The sequence below is a fragment of the Neoarius graeffei genome, chromosome 8, assembly GCF_027579695.1.
Source record: "Neoarius graeffei isolate fNeoGra1 chromosome 8, fNeoGra1.pri, whole genome shotgun sequence".
Taxonomy (NCBI): domain Eukaryota; kingdom Metazoa; phylum Chordata; class Actinopteri; order Siluriformes; family Ariidae; genus Neoarius; species Neoarius graeffei.
The window spans coordinates 42,466,217-42,483,808 of NC_083576.1; the positions used below are offsets into that span (position 1 = coordinate 42,466,217).

Below are 17,592 nucleotides of genomic sequence, written 5' to 3' on the forward strand. Positions count from 1 at the left end.
AGTGGTTGAAGCGGACCGACCGTGGGGAAGAAACTGAAAGCCCAGACATAACGTCTCCGGGACCTTCAGGATCCAAAGTGTCATCGCCTGGTCTGCAGGCAACGCTAGCAACTGAATGAACTTAATGAACACTGTTAGACACGTTATAAAATACAACAGGAATGATGTGGATGATATTGACGGAAGATACCGTTCAACAGAATAAGTGAGTTTTCTTGGTGTCTTTCTAGTTCAGAAAGTTTAGTCAGTCAGCAGCACAACTAGGCTAGGACCTGGCACTATGTTGATGTTGCTAACATTTGTACCCACGTTTCGGCAGCGAAAGTTCATAAAATGGATAACGGAAAGTTCATAAAAATGGATAACGGTAATGGATAACGGAAAGTTCATAAAAATGGATAACGGTAATGGTGAAAATGATAAGTTGGCCTTATAAGTGCCAACAGATATTCAAGGTATAAGTAGATGAAATGAACATAAAAGGGGTCTTATTTTCAACTAAAGTGTACTGCAGATGTAGGGAGTTGAAACATTTTCTGAATGAGCTAGTTGGCCCCTTTAAATAAACGGGTATCTATTCATACAGTGAGATCGCCAAAGTTTAATAAACTGAAAATGCAATAACTGTAATTTTGAAGTAGATGATGTATAGGACATGTGTCGCTTGTGTCTTGTGACTTATTGTAAAAATGATATAAAGGGTTCAAAATTGCATAGTTACAAATATAATAGTAACTTCATATGATAATATTAACCACTGGTTATTTCAGAAAGGAAAAAAATGGGGACACTATTGCTTCCATTCGGGACAATACAACACAGAATTCGGGACCACTGGGGGACACAAAGAAAAAAAGTTAATTTCGAGCCCTGGGATCTCCACCCCCGGTGCCTTGCCACTGAGGAGCTTGCTAACCACCTCAGTGACTTCGGTTTGGGTAATGGATGAGTCCACCTCTGAGTCGTCAGCCTCCGCTTCCTCAATGGAAGACGTGACAGTGGGATTGAGGAGATCCTCAAAGTATTCCTTCCACCGCCCAACAATGTCCTCAGTCGAGGTCAACAGCTCCCCACCCGCACTGTAAACAGTGTTGGCAGAGTGCTGCTTCCCCCTCCTGAGGCGCCGGACAGTTTGCCAGAATTTCTTCGAGGCCAACTGATAGTCCTCCTCCATGGCCTCACCGAACTCCTCCCAGTTCCGAGTTTTTGCCTCCACAACTGCCCGAGCTGTGGCACGCCTGGCCTGCCGATACCCATCAGCTGCATCAGGAGTCCCGGAGGCCAACATGGCCTGATAGGACTCCTTCTTCAGCTTGACGGCGTCCCTTACTTCTGGTGTCTACCACTGGGTTCGGGGATTGCTGCCACAACAGGCACTGGAGACCTTGCGGCCACAGCTCCCAACAGCCGTGTCGACAATGGAGGCAGAGAACATGGTCCACTCAGACCCAATGACCCCCATTTCCCTCGGAAGCTGGGAGAAGCTCTCCCGGAGGTGGGAGTTAAAGACCCCCCTGACAGAGTGCTCGGCCAGACGTTCCCAGCAGACCCTCACCATATGTTTGGGCCTGCCAGGTCTGTCCGGCTTCCTCCTCCGCCAGCAGATCCAACTCACCACCAGGTGGTGATCAGTTGACAGCTCAGTCCCTCTCTTCACCCGAGTGTCCAAGACATAGGGCCAGAGAGCCGATGAAATGACAACAAAGTCGATCATCGACCTCCGACCTAAGGTGTCCTGGTGCCACGTGCACTTATGGACACCCCTATGCTCGAACATGGTGTTCGTTATGGACAAACCATGACTAGCATAGAAGTCCAATAACAAAACACCACTCGGGCTCAGATCGGGGAGGCCATTCCTCCCAATCACGCCCCTCCAGGTGTCACTGTCGTCGCCCACGTGAGCGTTGAAGTCCCCCAGTAGAACAATGGAGTCCCCAGTCTGAGCACCTCTCAGTACCTCTCCCAGGGACTCCAAGAAGGCCGGATACTCTATACTGCTATTCGGCCCATAGGCACAAACAACAGCAAGAGCCCTCTCCCCAATCCTAAGGCGCAGAGAGGCAACCCTCTCATTCACTGGGGTAAAGTCCAACACATGGCGGCTGAGCTGGGGAGCTATAAGCAAGCCCACACCAGCCCGCCACCATTCATCATGGGCGACTCCAGAGAAGTGGAGAATCCAGCCCCTCTCGAGGAGCTGGGTTCTGGAGCCCAAGCTGTGGGTGGAGGTGAGCCCGACTATCTCTTGCCGGTACCTCTCAACCTCCCGCGAAAGCTCAGGCTCTTTCCCCCCCAGCGAAGTGACATTCCATGTCCCAACAGCTAGCCGCTGTGTTCGGGGATCAGGTCATCGAGGCCCCTGCCTTCGACTGCTGCCCAATCCGCACTGCACCAGCCCCCTACGGCTACCTCTGTGAGTGGTGAACCCACAGGAGGTCGGGCCCACGTCACTGCTTCGGGCTGAGCCCGGCCGGGCCCTGTGGGCAAAGGCCCGGCCACCAAACGCTCGCATACGAGCCCCAACGCCGGGCCTGGCTCCAGGGTGGGGCCCCGGCTGTGCCATACTGGGTGACGTCACGGTCCTTGATAGATTGTTATCCATCTATCTACCAAGATAGATACCATCTATCCATCTATCAAGAACTTTGTGAGCTTTCAGCTCAGCATGAGTATCGCGGCTCTGATACTCATCTCTCTGGCCACACTGATGAATTTCCCATCTCCTCTGAACGCCATGCAGATCCTCTGGATCAACATCATCATTGGATGGACCTCCAGCTCAGAGTTTGGGTGTGCAGCCTGTGGACGGCGACGTGATCCGTAAACCTCCGTGGAATGTGTGAGACAGCATCCTCACACGCAGCCTGATCGTCAAGGTGCTCGTCTCGTCCTTCATCATCATCTGTGGCACGCTCTTTGTCTTCTGGAGGGAGCTGTGGGACAACGGGATCACACCACGAGACACCACCATGACTTTCACCTGCTTCGTCTTCTTTGATATGTTTAATGCCCTCAGCTCTCGCTCACAGACCCGTATGGTCCATGAGATGGGCTTGCGCAGTAACAGGACGTTCTGCTTCGCTGTACTCACCTCCATCATGGGGCAGCTGCTCGTTATCTATTTCCCTCCACTGCAGAAAGTCTTTCAGACTGAGAGCCACAGCATTCTGGATCTGCTTTTCCTGGTGTGCCTGACGTCCTCCGTGTGCTTCGTGTCCCAACTCATAAAGATGCTGGAGAGGTGGAGAGGAGGAGAGGAGGAGAGGAGGAGAAAAAGCAGAAAAAGGGGAGTGTGACTCTTTCCAAGACGTATGACGAACGTTGCATCTCTGTGAGGTTCAAACGGCACCTTTTTGTGGTGGGGGGAGGGGTTTAGGGGCGGGTTGAGGTGACTTGGTGGGGGGAGGGGTTGAGTTTATTGGTTTTGCACTGGCTCATCCGTGTCTCGGACTTCATCACGGAGCAGAAGGAGAGGTTGAAGGTCATTCTTCGAAGTTCTCGGAATGGATGTGAGCGCTGGGGAGAGCTGAACCCCGACTCGGACCTCGGTGTGCTGCTTTAAGACTCCACTACGACTCGAACATCTGGACGAAGCGTATTACTCAGAATCTGTGGCTGTCAACGTCTCCTGATTATATACACATCTAAAAATCTCTCTCTCTGCTCCCTGAACTGTTGCTGGTTGTAGTCTTGTGGAACAATACGGCTAACGCCTCTTCGCATTCTGGCAACTCGAGCTTGAATAATAATCGTGTCAGCTAGGCATGTGCCAATAATCGGTTTTAGGAAATTTATTTGTATAGCGTTTTAATCAACAAACATTGTCGCAAAGCAGCTTTACAGAAAATTAAAGAGTTTAAACATGAGCTAATTTTATCCCTAATTTATCCCTAATGAGTAAAGTTAATTTTGTTTCAGTGCCAATGTTCTTTTTTTATTTACATTGTTTTAATCAATGCCGATTTTTATTCCAATGCCAAACGTAACGTCTCTGATTCAGCTACATAGAGTTTTTGCTTCAGACAATTCACCGTGATGGAAGGCATTTCAACAGCAGCACGCGTCAGCAGCAGTAAAGTTATCTGCGCATGCGCTATCGTGTACAGTTAGCTGCTGGTGCTTGTAACTGCGTTGTATTCATTTACATACGGATTTTTAAATAATTCGTTAATATTAGCGCTGAATTCTCGACGCTGGAACATAAAAACCGAGACCATGACAGATGAGCAAGACATAATGTGCAAATTAGAAAATATTTTGGAAATAAGGTAAAAAATGCCCTCGTCTTCATTCAATGGTAGCCGGTGGCTAGCGCCTGACTGTTTGGCTAGTGTATCTCTGCTTTGCTTATTTGGATTATCGGTTGGGTTTACCAACGTTACGCGTACAATTAATAGATGCGGTGTATTTTTCCCCTTTACGTTAATGCATGAGTTGTTTTGCCCGCACTGAATTCATGTATATCTTTTTTTTTTTTTTAAAGATGTTGTGGTAGATACAGTCTTGATGGTAAGACGGTGTGTAATTGTTTGCCGAACAAAGGTGCAAGCCAAGATAAATGGCTAACATTAGCAACAGATAGTTTGTGTTGGGAATATTGCAAGGACACCGCTTATCTAAAACTCTTTTTAATTTATAGACATGGTGCAAGTAACTTAGAGTTGCGTGTTTTCTATCCTTCTATTTGATGTGTATTTTTTGTTTTGACATGTACTTTAGGAATAAAACTCTCCAGCTGCAGAAGATCAAATCCAGGCTGAAGTGCGAGTTTGAAGCCCTTGAAGCCGAAGAGAAACACCTGAGAGAATATAAACAGGAGATGGACCTGCTCCTTCAGGAGAAGATGGCCCATGTTGAGGAACTGCGCCTGATCCATGCTGATATCAATGTGGTGTGTATCAAATCAGAGGGCTCCATTTATAGCAACATCACCAGAAAGTATGGTATGGTTACCAAATATAAATTCACTTATCTGTATGTGGGTTGACTAGAGCGGTGGCTACAATTATCCATAATTATCGACACCTTTTCAGATCTATCAATAAAAAACAATTTTACAAAGGTGAGTTTCAGTTACAACAGTTATTACTGGTTAATTAATCAACCCCCTCACCCTTTGAGCTTGTCTGATGACACAGCTCATTACCTGAGATGGATTTTTTTTAGCATGATCAGCAATTCAAGGAAAACTTGTCCATTATCATCGCAGGTAAGCATGATGGAAAGATCATGGACATGTTTTTACTTATCAAGTTCACTGATATTTCATGATATACTTGTCGAAACCTACTTTGTTTCTTACTCTTTCATTTGACAGTCGACATTTTGTATCTAAATGTGCGTTTGAGAAGTCACGTGAGGTGTCGATAATAGTGATCACTTTCACCCAGTGTCCACCATTATCGACACCCTGTTGAATTAAGTGATATTTACAACTGTTATGTATCGCTCTTTGTGTAACATTATTGAAATAGATGAAGTACTTTAAAAAAAAAAATAAAAGTGCTGTGATTTATAATTTTTTTTATGATTCATAAAGAATGGAATGTTTATAGAGTATTTGGAATCCGACTGCAATAAATAGAATTAAACCAGAATTAACTTCTTAGCATATAAAAAAATGACATGGTTGAAATATTCAGATTTTTCTATCCCATTCAGAAAATATTTTTGCAGTTTGTTCTAAATATCTACCACATATTACAATATCAGTAGACATTTTATATTTTTAGATGTAAAAATATAAAGTTTTGGTTCCAGGAATGACATGCGACCTTTGACCTGGATTTTCATGTGGTTACAATGTCAATTGTGTCAGAAGGAGCACTGAAACCAACAGTGCTAACCAGACTACAAACATGGCCGCCCAAGACTACAACGACCAAGATTCCCAGCTCCCCCTGTCACCAGAGTATTGAGGTATTTCACTCACGTGACCAAGTCATGTGATGCTGCCATTTTGGACGGTACGGCTCGAATCAGTTTGAATGCGAGGAAGGCGACAAACGAAAAACATAAAAGAAAAAGGAGCGAGATGCAGAAAACACCTTCACTATCCAGCGAAGTAGGGCATTTACAGGGCGAGCAGAGGGAGAGATATTTGCAAAAATTGAGGTTAGCAGGCTTAGAGAACGACGTTTACCTGCTTCCACCAGGACTGTTCACTGACAGCTAAGATTTGTTCACATTTTCATTTACATTCGGTCCTCAGGATAAACAAAATGTTATTAAATGTCATTGAAATAATTTCTTAGTCTGTTGAGACATGGCCCGTTATAAGTTTTTCCTTTACTGTATTTACTAGTTTACTGAGCGCGCTCCGGGGCTGGCCGGGGCGGGCTAGCTAGCTAGCGCTCCGGGGCTGGCCGGGGCTAGCTAGCACTCCGGGGCTGGCCGGGGCTAGCTAGCGCTCCGGGGCTGGCTGGCACTAGCTAGCGCTCCGGGGCTGGCCGGGGCTAGCTAGCGCTCCGGGGCTGGCCGGGGCTAGCTAGCGCTCCGGGGCTGGCCGGCGCTAGCTAGCGCTCCGGGGCTGGCCGGGGCTAGCTAGCGCTCCGGGGCTGGCTGGCTCAGTAAACTAGTAAATACAGCAAAGGAAAAACTTGAGACTGAAAGGTTTTAACAGTCATCCAAATGACTGAACGTAAACGTTGCTACAGCAACATACTAGGTACTGTGATGTTGACATTAGCTAGCTTGCCGTCCAAAATGGCGGACACCGGGGCGTCATGTGATCCTGTGACGTCAGGTGAAATACCTCAATAGATAAGGCCTCTGCATGCTCTTGCGACAAGGCTTTGGCAGATAGCTTTTTGCAGACAGTTGTAATTTATCGTTGAGGGGTGAGTATAGGCGTGCGCGATGTTATTTACCGGCACAACGCAAGGGGGCGCGAAGTCGCTAGGAGTAGTTGGTGGGTGTGGTTAGTGGAGTGTTTATCCTCCGGTTACTTATAATGACTAGAACTTTTTTTTTTTATAATGACTAGAACTGGAGTCGTATAGATGTACGTACTTCCTCAATTAACCGCTCTTCATGCTGTTCCATCTTTGCTCGTGTTTTTAAAAATGCCGGTCGTGAAAACAAACCAAACCGGGAAAGTAGGGAAACGGAAGTGCATGTACAGCGGATGTAGAGTGGACCAATCAGAGCCCTCTTGTCTGCGAGGCTTCTGTGGTGGTCACAATTTTTGGGAGGTGCACACAGAGCGTCTGCGAAGGTGGGGGGGCTACGCAGACACTGTCTGCGACGCTATCTGCGAGGACTGGGTTGTCAGCATAAATTGGCCTTTAGTTTTCACTGACGTCACGGCATTCTGGGGAACGCCCCTCAGCCGCCATCTTGCGGGGCAAACAAAACGGACCATCGCCACTACCGGCTATGTTATCTCAGACGAATTTATGAAGTTATATAGTCAGTTTTCTAAAATAAAGATCAATGTCGGCAAAATCAAGCAAACAGAAGTATAGAGATACATTAGATGACATCTCACGACAATGGTATGCAGCCAGACTGGCCTTGATTGGGGGAATTGACCCCTACGAAGTGGACAAAGATGCATTTTCAAGTGACTATGCAGGGCTGCCAAAGCCTGAAACTGCCAAAGCCTGCTCCAAAGCCTGAAACTGACTTCATCAAACTTTAAAGGCTGTCTGATATATACAACTTTATATATTCACAGCGCGCCTTTTGGCGGATGCCGCCTGAATCGCGCAGATCCGATTTTTTTTTTTTTAGGGGGGGCGTTGGAGTGTCTGATTATAATTTCAAAGTAAATTCTGTATTAAAATTACTAAATAAGCAAATCCTTTACAGTCCATGAAACAGGAAGTATAAGGATGAGAAAAAAACAGTTTAAGTGCGTGGCTTTCCGATTTAAACTGTTTTTTTCTCATCCTTATACTTCCTGTTTCATGGACTGTAAAGGATTTGCTTATTTAGTAATTTTAATACAGAATTTACTTTGAAATTATAATCAGACACTCCAACGCCCCCCCTAAAAAAAAAAAAATCGGATCTGCGCGATTCAGGCGGCATCCGCCAAAAGGCGCGCTGTTTGCATCCCAAACACAAATCAAATCATACAGAATAGACCTAAAATGTTTTTCAAAAATGACCCTTGCGTGAGTGAAGTGACAAGTTTCAAATAGAAATGTGACAAACGAGTGATATTAATTGTACATTACAATGTAAACGTACACTCAGCGGTTCCAGTTAGGCATTCTTCAGAGATTGTTTACATGATGTTTTGGTTTCCAAAAGCAAACTTAAACACAATTGATAGTTTATTTAAACAACTTACCACTTATAAAATGATCGGAGCAGACTTTGCTGTGTTTGGAAGGCTGATAATCCTTGCGGTTGATTCTCGCAAGCCATAGATTTCTCCTTTGTATGCTGAGTTTGTTTGCTCGCCTTCATGCTCCCGTACAGTGGGAATTCCATAAAAGCTCCGCTTGACTTCATCATTTGACCTATTACAACAGCCGTGAATACAACAGGTGTGCACCATTGCTAGCTTTAAATAGCCTGCTTGGGTTCTTTTGAAGACTTTGTACTCGCGCGTTACAATGTGTGTACAGTCACCCGTACGGTAAGCTTGACCCACAAGATGGCCGCCACTAGGGAATCCCCGACTCTGTGACGTCATGTGAAAACTATCTATTGAACTCAGCTGTTGCTCATTTGGTTAATCACTACCACACTACTTTAACCCCTCTCAGACTCTGCTTCATTGTAAAGTATCGTTCTGTTTTCTCAGTCTATACTGAGCCTTTGTTATCTCTGCCTGGGTTCCTGTTTATTGACTCTCGTTATCCTTTCTACATTTACTCTTCCTGGTTTTGTCTACATCACTCTGTTTGCCCATCAACCGGCCCTTGCCCGCCTACTGACTACGATTTCTGCTTCATGATTTGGCTTTGTACTGTTTGTTTGCCACTTCTTCCTGCAAATACATCTGTAAGTGCCTACATTCTGACAGGATACTTCGCCCTAGCATGGATGTAGCGGAGGAGGCTAAACAAACCGCTCTGAATGCCCAGGGAAGGTTGTTAGGAGAACATCAACAGATGCTTGCTGATCTCAACACGCGGATGACCACAACTAGCAACTGTGATGTCGCAGGCCCTCCTTCCACACCCTGAGACAGCTTTGAGTGCCATGCTACAGCTTCCTGTTCCTGAGCAGTATGCTGGAGATATTTCCACCAGTAAAGGGTTTCTGCTTCAGTGCTCCCTGTATTTCTCTACTATGTCCCGTCTTTTGGATAAACACAAGATAGCCAAATTTTTGTCCTTCCTCACTGGTAAGGCACTACAATGGGCTAGAGCTGTATGGAGCAAAGGAGGTGAACATTTGACTTCGTATGAGCGTTTTCTCAAGTGTTTCAAACGAGTATTTGATCATGAACCTGAGGGCATCGAAATTGGAGAAAGTCTCCTCAATATGAAGCAAGGCTCTAGAAAAGTTGCAGAATACGCCCTGGACTTTCGGTTGCTTGCTGCAGCCAGTGGATGGAATGAACCAGCGTTGAAAGCCGTTTTTCGTCAGGGCCTCCGCCCTGAGATCTCATCTCATCTCATCTCATTATCTCTAGCCGCTTTATCCTTCTACAGGGTCGCAGGCAAGCTGGAGCCTATCCCAGCTGACTACGGGCGAAAGGCGGGGTACACCCTGGACAAGTCGCCAGGTACACATAGACACAGACAACCATTCACACTCACATTCACACCTACGGTCAATTTAGAGTCACCAGTTAACCTAACCTGCATGTCTTTGGACTGTGGGGGAAACCGGAGCACCCGGAGGAAACCCACGCGGACACGGGGAGAACATGCAAACTCCACACAGAAAGGCCCTCGCCGGCCCTGGGGCTCGAACCCAGGACCTTCTTGCTGTGAGGCGACAGCGCTAACCACTACACCACCGTGCCGCCCTCCGCCCTGAGATACTTAGCAAAATGGCATGTAGGGATGTTAACATGACATTGGACTCCCTTATTGACCTAGCCATCTGGCTGGATCATTTGCCCACCACCTAATCCTCCATCAAGGAAACCTCCAAGTCTGCTCCACGCACTGAAGAAAGTGCACCCATGGAAGTGTCTCACACTCACCTGAAGAGATTGGAACAAGAAAGGAGGAAGAAAGAGGGTCTCTGTTTCTACTGCAGAAGTTCAGCGCATAAGATAAATCAATGTCCAATCTGTCCTGCACGCTCCAAGCCTGTGGAACCCACTACCCAGGTGGTGAGTCCAGATCGAAAATTTAATGCACAATCATTTAAATTGCCTGTCTTGTTAAAGTTGGTATCCTCCACACACGTCTTGTCTGCCTTCATAGACTCGGAGTCAGAGGGGAATTTCATCAACAGCACAATCATCCAGAAGTACAACCTACCCACAATTCTTCAGCAAAGTCGAATCAGCATCCGAACTATTGATGGAGGACCCGTAGGTGATGGCCAGGTAACCACCAGAACCGTTCCCATTCTCATTCAGCTGGCGGCACTCCACCCTGAGCAAATTTCTCTCTACATAACCCCTACTGAACATCACAATATCATTCTGGGGTATCCTTGGCTACAACTTCATGACCCTTTGTTCTCCTGGCATAACAAAGAAAGTCTGCAGTGGTCACCTACTTGCTTCCAACACTATCTTGCGTACCCACAACTCTGTATCATTTCCACATCGGTGGAGAGCCCCTAGCCAGACTCCATCGAGGACATCCCTAAGTGTTACCTAGACCTGCAAGAAGTCTTTAGCAAGGGGACAGCTTGTGGGCTACCGCTTCACAGACCATATGATTGTGCCATCGACCTTATATCAGGTATGTCACCTCCCTGTGGTCGTATTTATCCTCCCTCCCAGAAGGAACACGTGGCTATGGAGGAATACATTCAAGAAGCCATCAATCAGGGATACATCCATCCCTCCAAGTCACCAGCCTCAGCAGGCTTCTTTTTTGTTGAAAAGCGAGGTGGCAGCCTTCGGCCTTGTATTGACTATAGACGGCTTAATCAGGTTACAGTAAAATATCCTTATCCCTTGCCTCTTGTTTCATCTGCTCTAGAGCAGCTTCGCTCAGCAAACGTGTTCTCTAAAGCTTGACTTACACAACACCTACAACTTGATAAGAATCAAGAAGGGTGATGAGTGGAAGACCGCATTTAGCACCACCACTGGTCACTTTGAATCCTGGGCAATGCCATATGGCCTTTCTTCGGCTCCCAGTGTTTTCCAGTGTCTGAACAGTGACGTACTAAGGGACATGCTGGGAGCGCTACGTCATAGCGTACATTGACAACATTTTGATATATTCCCCCGATGAAGAAAGCCATCAAGGATGTGTCAGAGCAGTTCTCCAGCATTTACTGGAGAACCACCTCTATGTCAAAGCTGAAAAGTGTGAATTCCACAAGAAGCATATCTCATTCTTAGGATATGTCATCAGTGCAGAAGGAGTCAGCATGGATTCCTCAAAGGTGTCCGCAGTCATGTCTTGTCCAGTACCCACCTCGATCAAGGAACTTCAGTGTTGTTTGGGGTTCACAAATTTCTCTTGACACTTCTTCATTCGAGGTTTCAGCTCAATTGCAGCACCGCTAACTGCCTTGCTTAAGAAGGGACCCAAACAGCTGCAGTGGAATCCCTCTGCAGAAGAAGCCTTCAACCGGCTTAAGAAAATGTTCACCTCAGCCCTGGTGCAGCATCCAGACCCAACCAAACCTTTCGTCGTAGAAGTCAACGCATCTGACACAGGTGTTGGAGGGATCTTGTCCCAGTGTTGTGGAGAGAAGCATAAACTTCATCCCATGGCTTATTTTTCAAAGAAGCTCACATCTGCAGTAATAAACTATGATGTAGGTAACCATGAACTATTAGTCATCAAACTCGCACTTGAGGAGTGGTGACACTGGCTGGAGGGAACCACTCATCCCTTCACAATACTCACTGACCACAACAACTTGGAATACCTCAAGAAAGCTAAGCATCTCAATCCACACCAAGCCAGATGGGCCATCTTTTTTACCCTGTTCAATTTCACCATCTCACTCCACCTAGGATCAAGGAACACAAAGGCAGATACTCTGTTACACACTTTTGTCTCCTCACAGCAAGAATCCACCACTCATGCAATTCTTCCACCCAACTGCTTGTGCAATTCATCACTTGGGGCTTAGACCAGCAAATAAGAAATGCTCAGCCCAGAACAACTCCTGCAAGCTTTCCACTTGGTCTACTCTACCTCCCTAAGCAGTTTAGAGGGCAACTCTTCACCTGGGCCCACACGTCTCCTGCCATAGGACATCCAGGTAGCCAACCAGTTATTAAGCAACAAATACTGGTGGGAAAACATGCTCACAAAGGTCAGTCAGTTCATTGCATCTTGCTCTGAATGTGCCCAGGCTGAGGTGCCTCGTACTCCACCAGCAGGTAAGCTTTGTCTATTCCCTCTACCACAGAAACCATGGTCACACATGGCCCTTGACTTTATCACAGATCTGCCGCCTCGCATAGGAAACAGCACCATCATTGTGATCATAGACAGGTTCTCCAAGGAACTAAAACTCTTTCCGTTACTGGGCATCCCGACTGCACTCCAGACCGCTGAACTTCTGTTTCAACATATATTCAGGTACTTTGGCATTCCCGAGGACATAGTCAGCAATTGAGGTTTTTCACCCACGTGACCAAGTCATGTGATGCATCATTAGGCTGCCATTTTGGACGTCACGGCTCGAATCAGTTTGAATGCGAGGAAGGCGACAAACGAAAAACATAAAAGAAAAAGGAGCAAGATGCAGAAAACACCTTCACTATCCAGCGACGTAGGGCATTTACAGGGCGAGCAGAGGGAGAGGTATTTGCAAAAATTGAGGTTAGCAGGCTTAGAGAACGACGTTTACCTGCTTCCACCAGGATTGTTCACTGACGTACGGAAGTACACGAAGCCCTCGTCTTTACCTGATTTCGGCCCACATGATCTGTATACCCATGTCGTTAAAAACCCATCGCCATACACAGGTATTGATCTGAAAGCGTATAAGAGTTTGGATGCCTACAAATATTTTGTGTCAGGCTGGGTAACATGCCTATATCAGGGGGTCGTCCCTGGAGCCGGTGGTCGCCATCTTATTACAGCTAAGGTTTGTTCACATTTTCATTTACTTTCGGTCCTCAGGATAAACAAAATGTTATTAAATGTCATTGAAATAACTTCTTAGTCTGTTGAGACATGGCCCATTATAAATTTGCTGTTACCAGGCAATGACCAAGAACTGTATTATTAGGGTTGGTGTCTGTGTTGTAGCAGTGTACTAGCAGCTAGCTGTTAGCACTAGCTAATGTCAACAACATAGTAGCTAGTATGTTACTGTAGCAATGTTTACGTTCAGTCATTTGGATGACTGTTAAAACCTTTCAGTCTCAAGTTTTTCCTTTACTGTATTTACTAGTTTACTGTAATTATGATCCGGCAGCTATTTACACTAGATCCAGTGTAAATAGCTGCCGGAGCGCGCTCCGGAACCTCGGCCGGAGCACTCCGGGAGCAAGCCGTAGCGTGCTGCTTAATTTGAGGGGGAACAAGCCGGAGCGCGCTCCGGCAGCTATTTACACTGGATCCGGTGTAAATAGCTGCCGGATCATAATTACAGTAAACTAGTAAATACAGTAAAGGAAAAACTTGAGACTGAAAGGTTTTAACAGTCATCCAAATGACTGAACGTAAACATTGCTACAGTAACATACTAGCTACTATGTTGTTGACATTAGCTAGCTTGACCTTCAAAATGGCGGACACCGGGGCGTCACGTGACCCTGTGACGTCAGGTGAAATACCTCAATAGAGGTCCACAGTTCATTTCTCGTCTATGGTCATGTTTCATGGAATGACTTGGAATATCAGTCAGTCTCACATCAGGTTATCACCTTCAATCAAACGGACAAGTGGAGAGGGCCAACCAAGAAATCGGATGCTTCCTAAGAATCTTTTGCGTGAGGAACCCAGGGGACTGGGCACGTTTCATTCCATGGGCTGAGTATGCACAAAACTCTTTGAACACTCTGCTATGCAGCTGACCCCTTTCCAGTGCATACTCTGCTACCAGTCCCCCTTTTCCCCTGGGATGATACGCCAACACAAGTCCAAGCCATTGAGGACTAGTTCTCACGCAGCCAAGCCATCTGGGAAGAAGTACATCAACGCATCAAAACAGTTAATGCTAAATACAAAAAACAGACCAACAAACATGGGGTAAGAACCCAAACGTCGCTCCTGGGACAGGGTATGGGTCGCTACCAAGAGTTTCAGACCATCTAACACCTGCTGAAAACTTCAAGCCTGGTACATTGGTTCATTCAAGGTTCTGAAGAGAATTAACGAGGTTTCCTACAGGTTAGAACTCCCCCTCATAGTCGGATATCCCCAACGTTTCATGTTTCCTGTCTCAAGCCTGCCATTCCAGGCCCACTAGTCGAGAACCCTCTCGTCCAAGAACCCCAACCACTGAGTCTGGAGGGTGAACCGATCTACCAGATAAATCAACTATTCAACTCCAGACGCATAAGAGGTCAAATTAAATATCTGGTAGATTGGGAAGGCTATGGGCCTGAAGAATGAAGCTGGGTATGTGCCAAAGATGTCCTTGATCCCTTGATGAAACAAGAGTCTCACGCTCAAAATCCTGACAAACCTGCACCTGGGGCAGAGGACGCCCCAAGAAGAATATAGTTCCCGGAGGGAGCTCCTCAGGGGGTGTTCTGTCAGTAGGAGCACTGAAACCAACAGTGCTAACCAGACTACAAACATGGCCGCCCAAGACTACAATGACCAAGATTCACAGCGCCCCGTCACCAGAGTATTGAACTCAGCTGTTGCTCATTTGGTTAATCAGTACCATGCTACTTTAACCCCTCTCAGACTCCTGCTTCATTGCGAAGTATCGTTCTGCTTTCTCAGTCCATACCGAGCCTTTGTTATCGCTGCTTGGTTTCCATTTATTGACTCTCGCTATCCTTTCTGTGTTTACTGTTCCTGGTTTTGTCTACATCACTCTGTTTGCCCATCGACCGACCCTCGCTCACCTATTGACTACGATTTCTGCTTCATGATTTGGCTTTGTACTGTTTGTTCGCCGCTTCTTCCTGCACAGACATCTGGAAGTGCAAGCATTCTGACAAATTGCCTCTTGACATTTATTGGTAAACTAGAAATTAATACAAACAATGACAAGTGAATAACAATCTGATCCATGAAAATAATTAGAAAGTGGAACAAAGATTTTCTGACACAGGTTAAACATTGTCAGTTCATTTGTTTAGCTTGCCTGCGACCCTGAAGAACAGGATAAAGTGGCTAGAGATAATGAGATGAGAATTACTTCCTCATTTACGTAAGCACCGACATTGTTATATAAAAGATATATTTAATACAAGATATAAGTCTGTCTAACAAATTTTAAATAAATTGTTAGTACCACATACAACCCCGATTCCAAAAAAGTTGGGACAAAGTACAAATTGTAAATAAAAATGGAATGCAATAATTTACAAGTCTCAAACTGATATTGTATTCACAATAGAACATAGACAACATATCAAATGTTGAAAGTGAGACATTTTGAAATTTCATGCCAAATATTGGCTCATTTGAAATTTCATTACCACAACACATCTCAAAAAAAGTTGGGATAGAGGCAATAAGAGGCTGGAAAAGTTAAAGGTACAAAAAAGGAACAGCTGGAGGACCAAATTGCAACTCATTAGGTCAATTGGCAATAGGTCATTAACATGACTGGGTATAAAAAGAGCATCTTGGAGTGGCAGCAGCTCTCAGAAGTAAAGATGGGAAGAGGATCACCAATACCCCTAATTCTGCGCCGACAAATAGTGGAGCAATATCAGAAAGGAGTTCGACAGTGTAAAATTGCAAAGAGTTTGAACATATCATATACAGTGCATAATATCATCAAAAGATTCAGAGAATCTGGATGAATCTCTGCGCGTAAGGGTCAAGGCCAGAAAACCATACTGGGTGCCCGTGATCTTCGGGCCCTTAGATGGCACTGCATCACATACAGGCATGCTTCTGTATTGGAAATCACAAAATGGGCTCAGGAATATTTCCAGAGAACATTATCTGTGAACACAATTCACCGTGCCATCCGCCGTTGCCAGCTAAAACTCTATAGTTCAAAGAAAAAGCTGTATCTAAACATGATCCAGAAGCGCAGACGTCTTCTCTGGGCCAAGGCTCATTTAAAATGGACTGTGGCAAAGTGGAAAACTGTTCTGTGGTCAGACAAATCAAAATTTGAAGTTCTTTATGGAAATCAGGGACGCCGTGTCATTCGGACTAAAGAGGAGAAGGACGACCCAAGTTGTTATCAGCGCTCAGTTCAGAAGCCTGCATCTCTGATAGTATGGGGTTGCATTAGTGCGTGTGGCATGGGCAGCTTACACATCTGGAAAGACACCATCAATGCTGAAAGGTATATCCAGGTTCTAGAGCAACATATGCTCCCATCCAGACGACGTCTCTTTCAGGAAAGACCTTGCATTTTCCAGCATGACAATGACAAACCACATACTGCATCAATTACAGCATCATGGCTGCGTAGAAGAAGGGTCCGGGTATTGAACTGGCCAGCCTGCAGTCCAGATCTTTCACCCATAGAAAACATTTGGCGCATCATAAAATGGAAGATACGACAAAAAAGACCTAAGACAGTTGAGCAACTAGAATCCTACATTAGACAAGAATGGGTTAACATTCCTATCCCTCCACTTGAGCAACTTGTCTCCTCAGTCCCCAGACGTTTACAGACTGTTGTAAAGAGAAAAGGGGATGTCTCACAGTGGTAAACATGGCCTTGTCCCAACTTTTTTGAGATGTGTTGTTGTCATGAAATTTAAAATCACCTAATTTTTCTCTTTAAATGATACATTTTCTCAGTTTAAACATTTGATATGTCATCTATGTTCTATTCTGAATAAAATATGGAAACTTCCACATCATTGCATTCCATTTTTATTTACAATTTGTACTTTGTCCCAACTTTTTTGGAATTGGGGTTTTACCATTTATTTTAAAAAATAATCTGGATGTCTAATTGTGGAACGGTGTCAATAACTGTGGACAAAGGTGTCTGACTTCTCCGTAACTACCGTTGCCAGAGCCACAGGAACCTCCTCTCGCAACCTTTTCAGGAGATTGAGGTGGAAAATTTGGTAAAATTTGACATGCATTGCCCCTATCAGTGTGTCTGGCAAATGTTCTTTGGGGCTGCAACTGACCTGTTGCAGTCTAGCCTACTTCTGGTCTGGGAGCTGCTGAGCCGCAAGGTGTGCTTCCCCAGACAGGAGTAGCAATAGGGGAGCTGCCCACTGTGAGGTTGGCCATACACTCACAGTTTGAGGAAGGCTTCTGGGTCATTCTGCAGCCCCATATTGACCAGCTGACCAGGAATGCTGGCTGCAGGAGTGAACGATGGAGTACCCACTGGTTGGACCAAGCTCCACAACACCTGCCAGTCCTGCGCCTCACACAGGGCCTGGAAGTGCTGCTCCTGCTCGAAGGACAGCGT

General features: G+C 45.7%; 1 protein-coding gene across 1 annotated transcript in view; it reads left to right on the top strand.

Annotated features, from left to right (window-relative positions):
- Positions 1 to 4,042: 4,042 nt before the first annotated feature.
- The window catches only part of LOC132890109 (zinc finger C4H2 domain-containing protein), a 30,317-nt gene continuing 16,767 nt past the window's right edge, over positions 4,043 to 17,592 (top strand). Inside the window, exons 1-2 of the mRNA XM_060926898.1 lie at positions 4,043 to 4,271; positions 4,723 to 4,894. Of these exons, the coding sequence (XP_060782881.1) occupies positions 4,219 to 4,271; positions 4,723 to 4,894 (225 nt within the window). The 5' untranslated portion in view covers positions 4,043 to 4,218. The remainder of the gene's footprint in view (positions 4,272 to 4,722; positions 4,895 to 17,592) is intronic.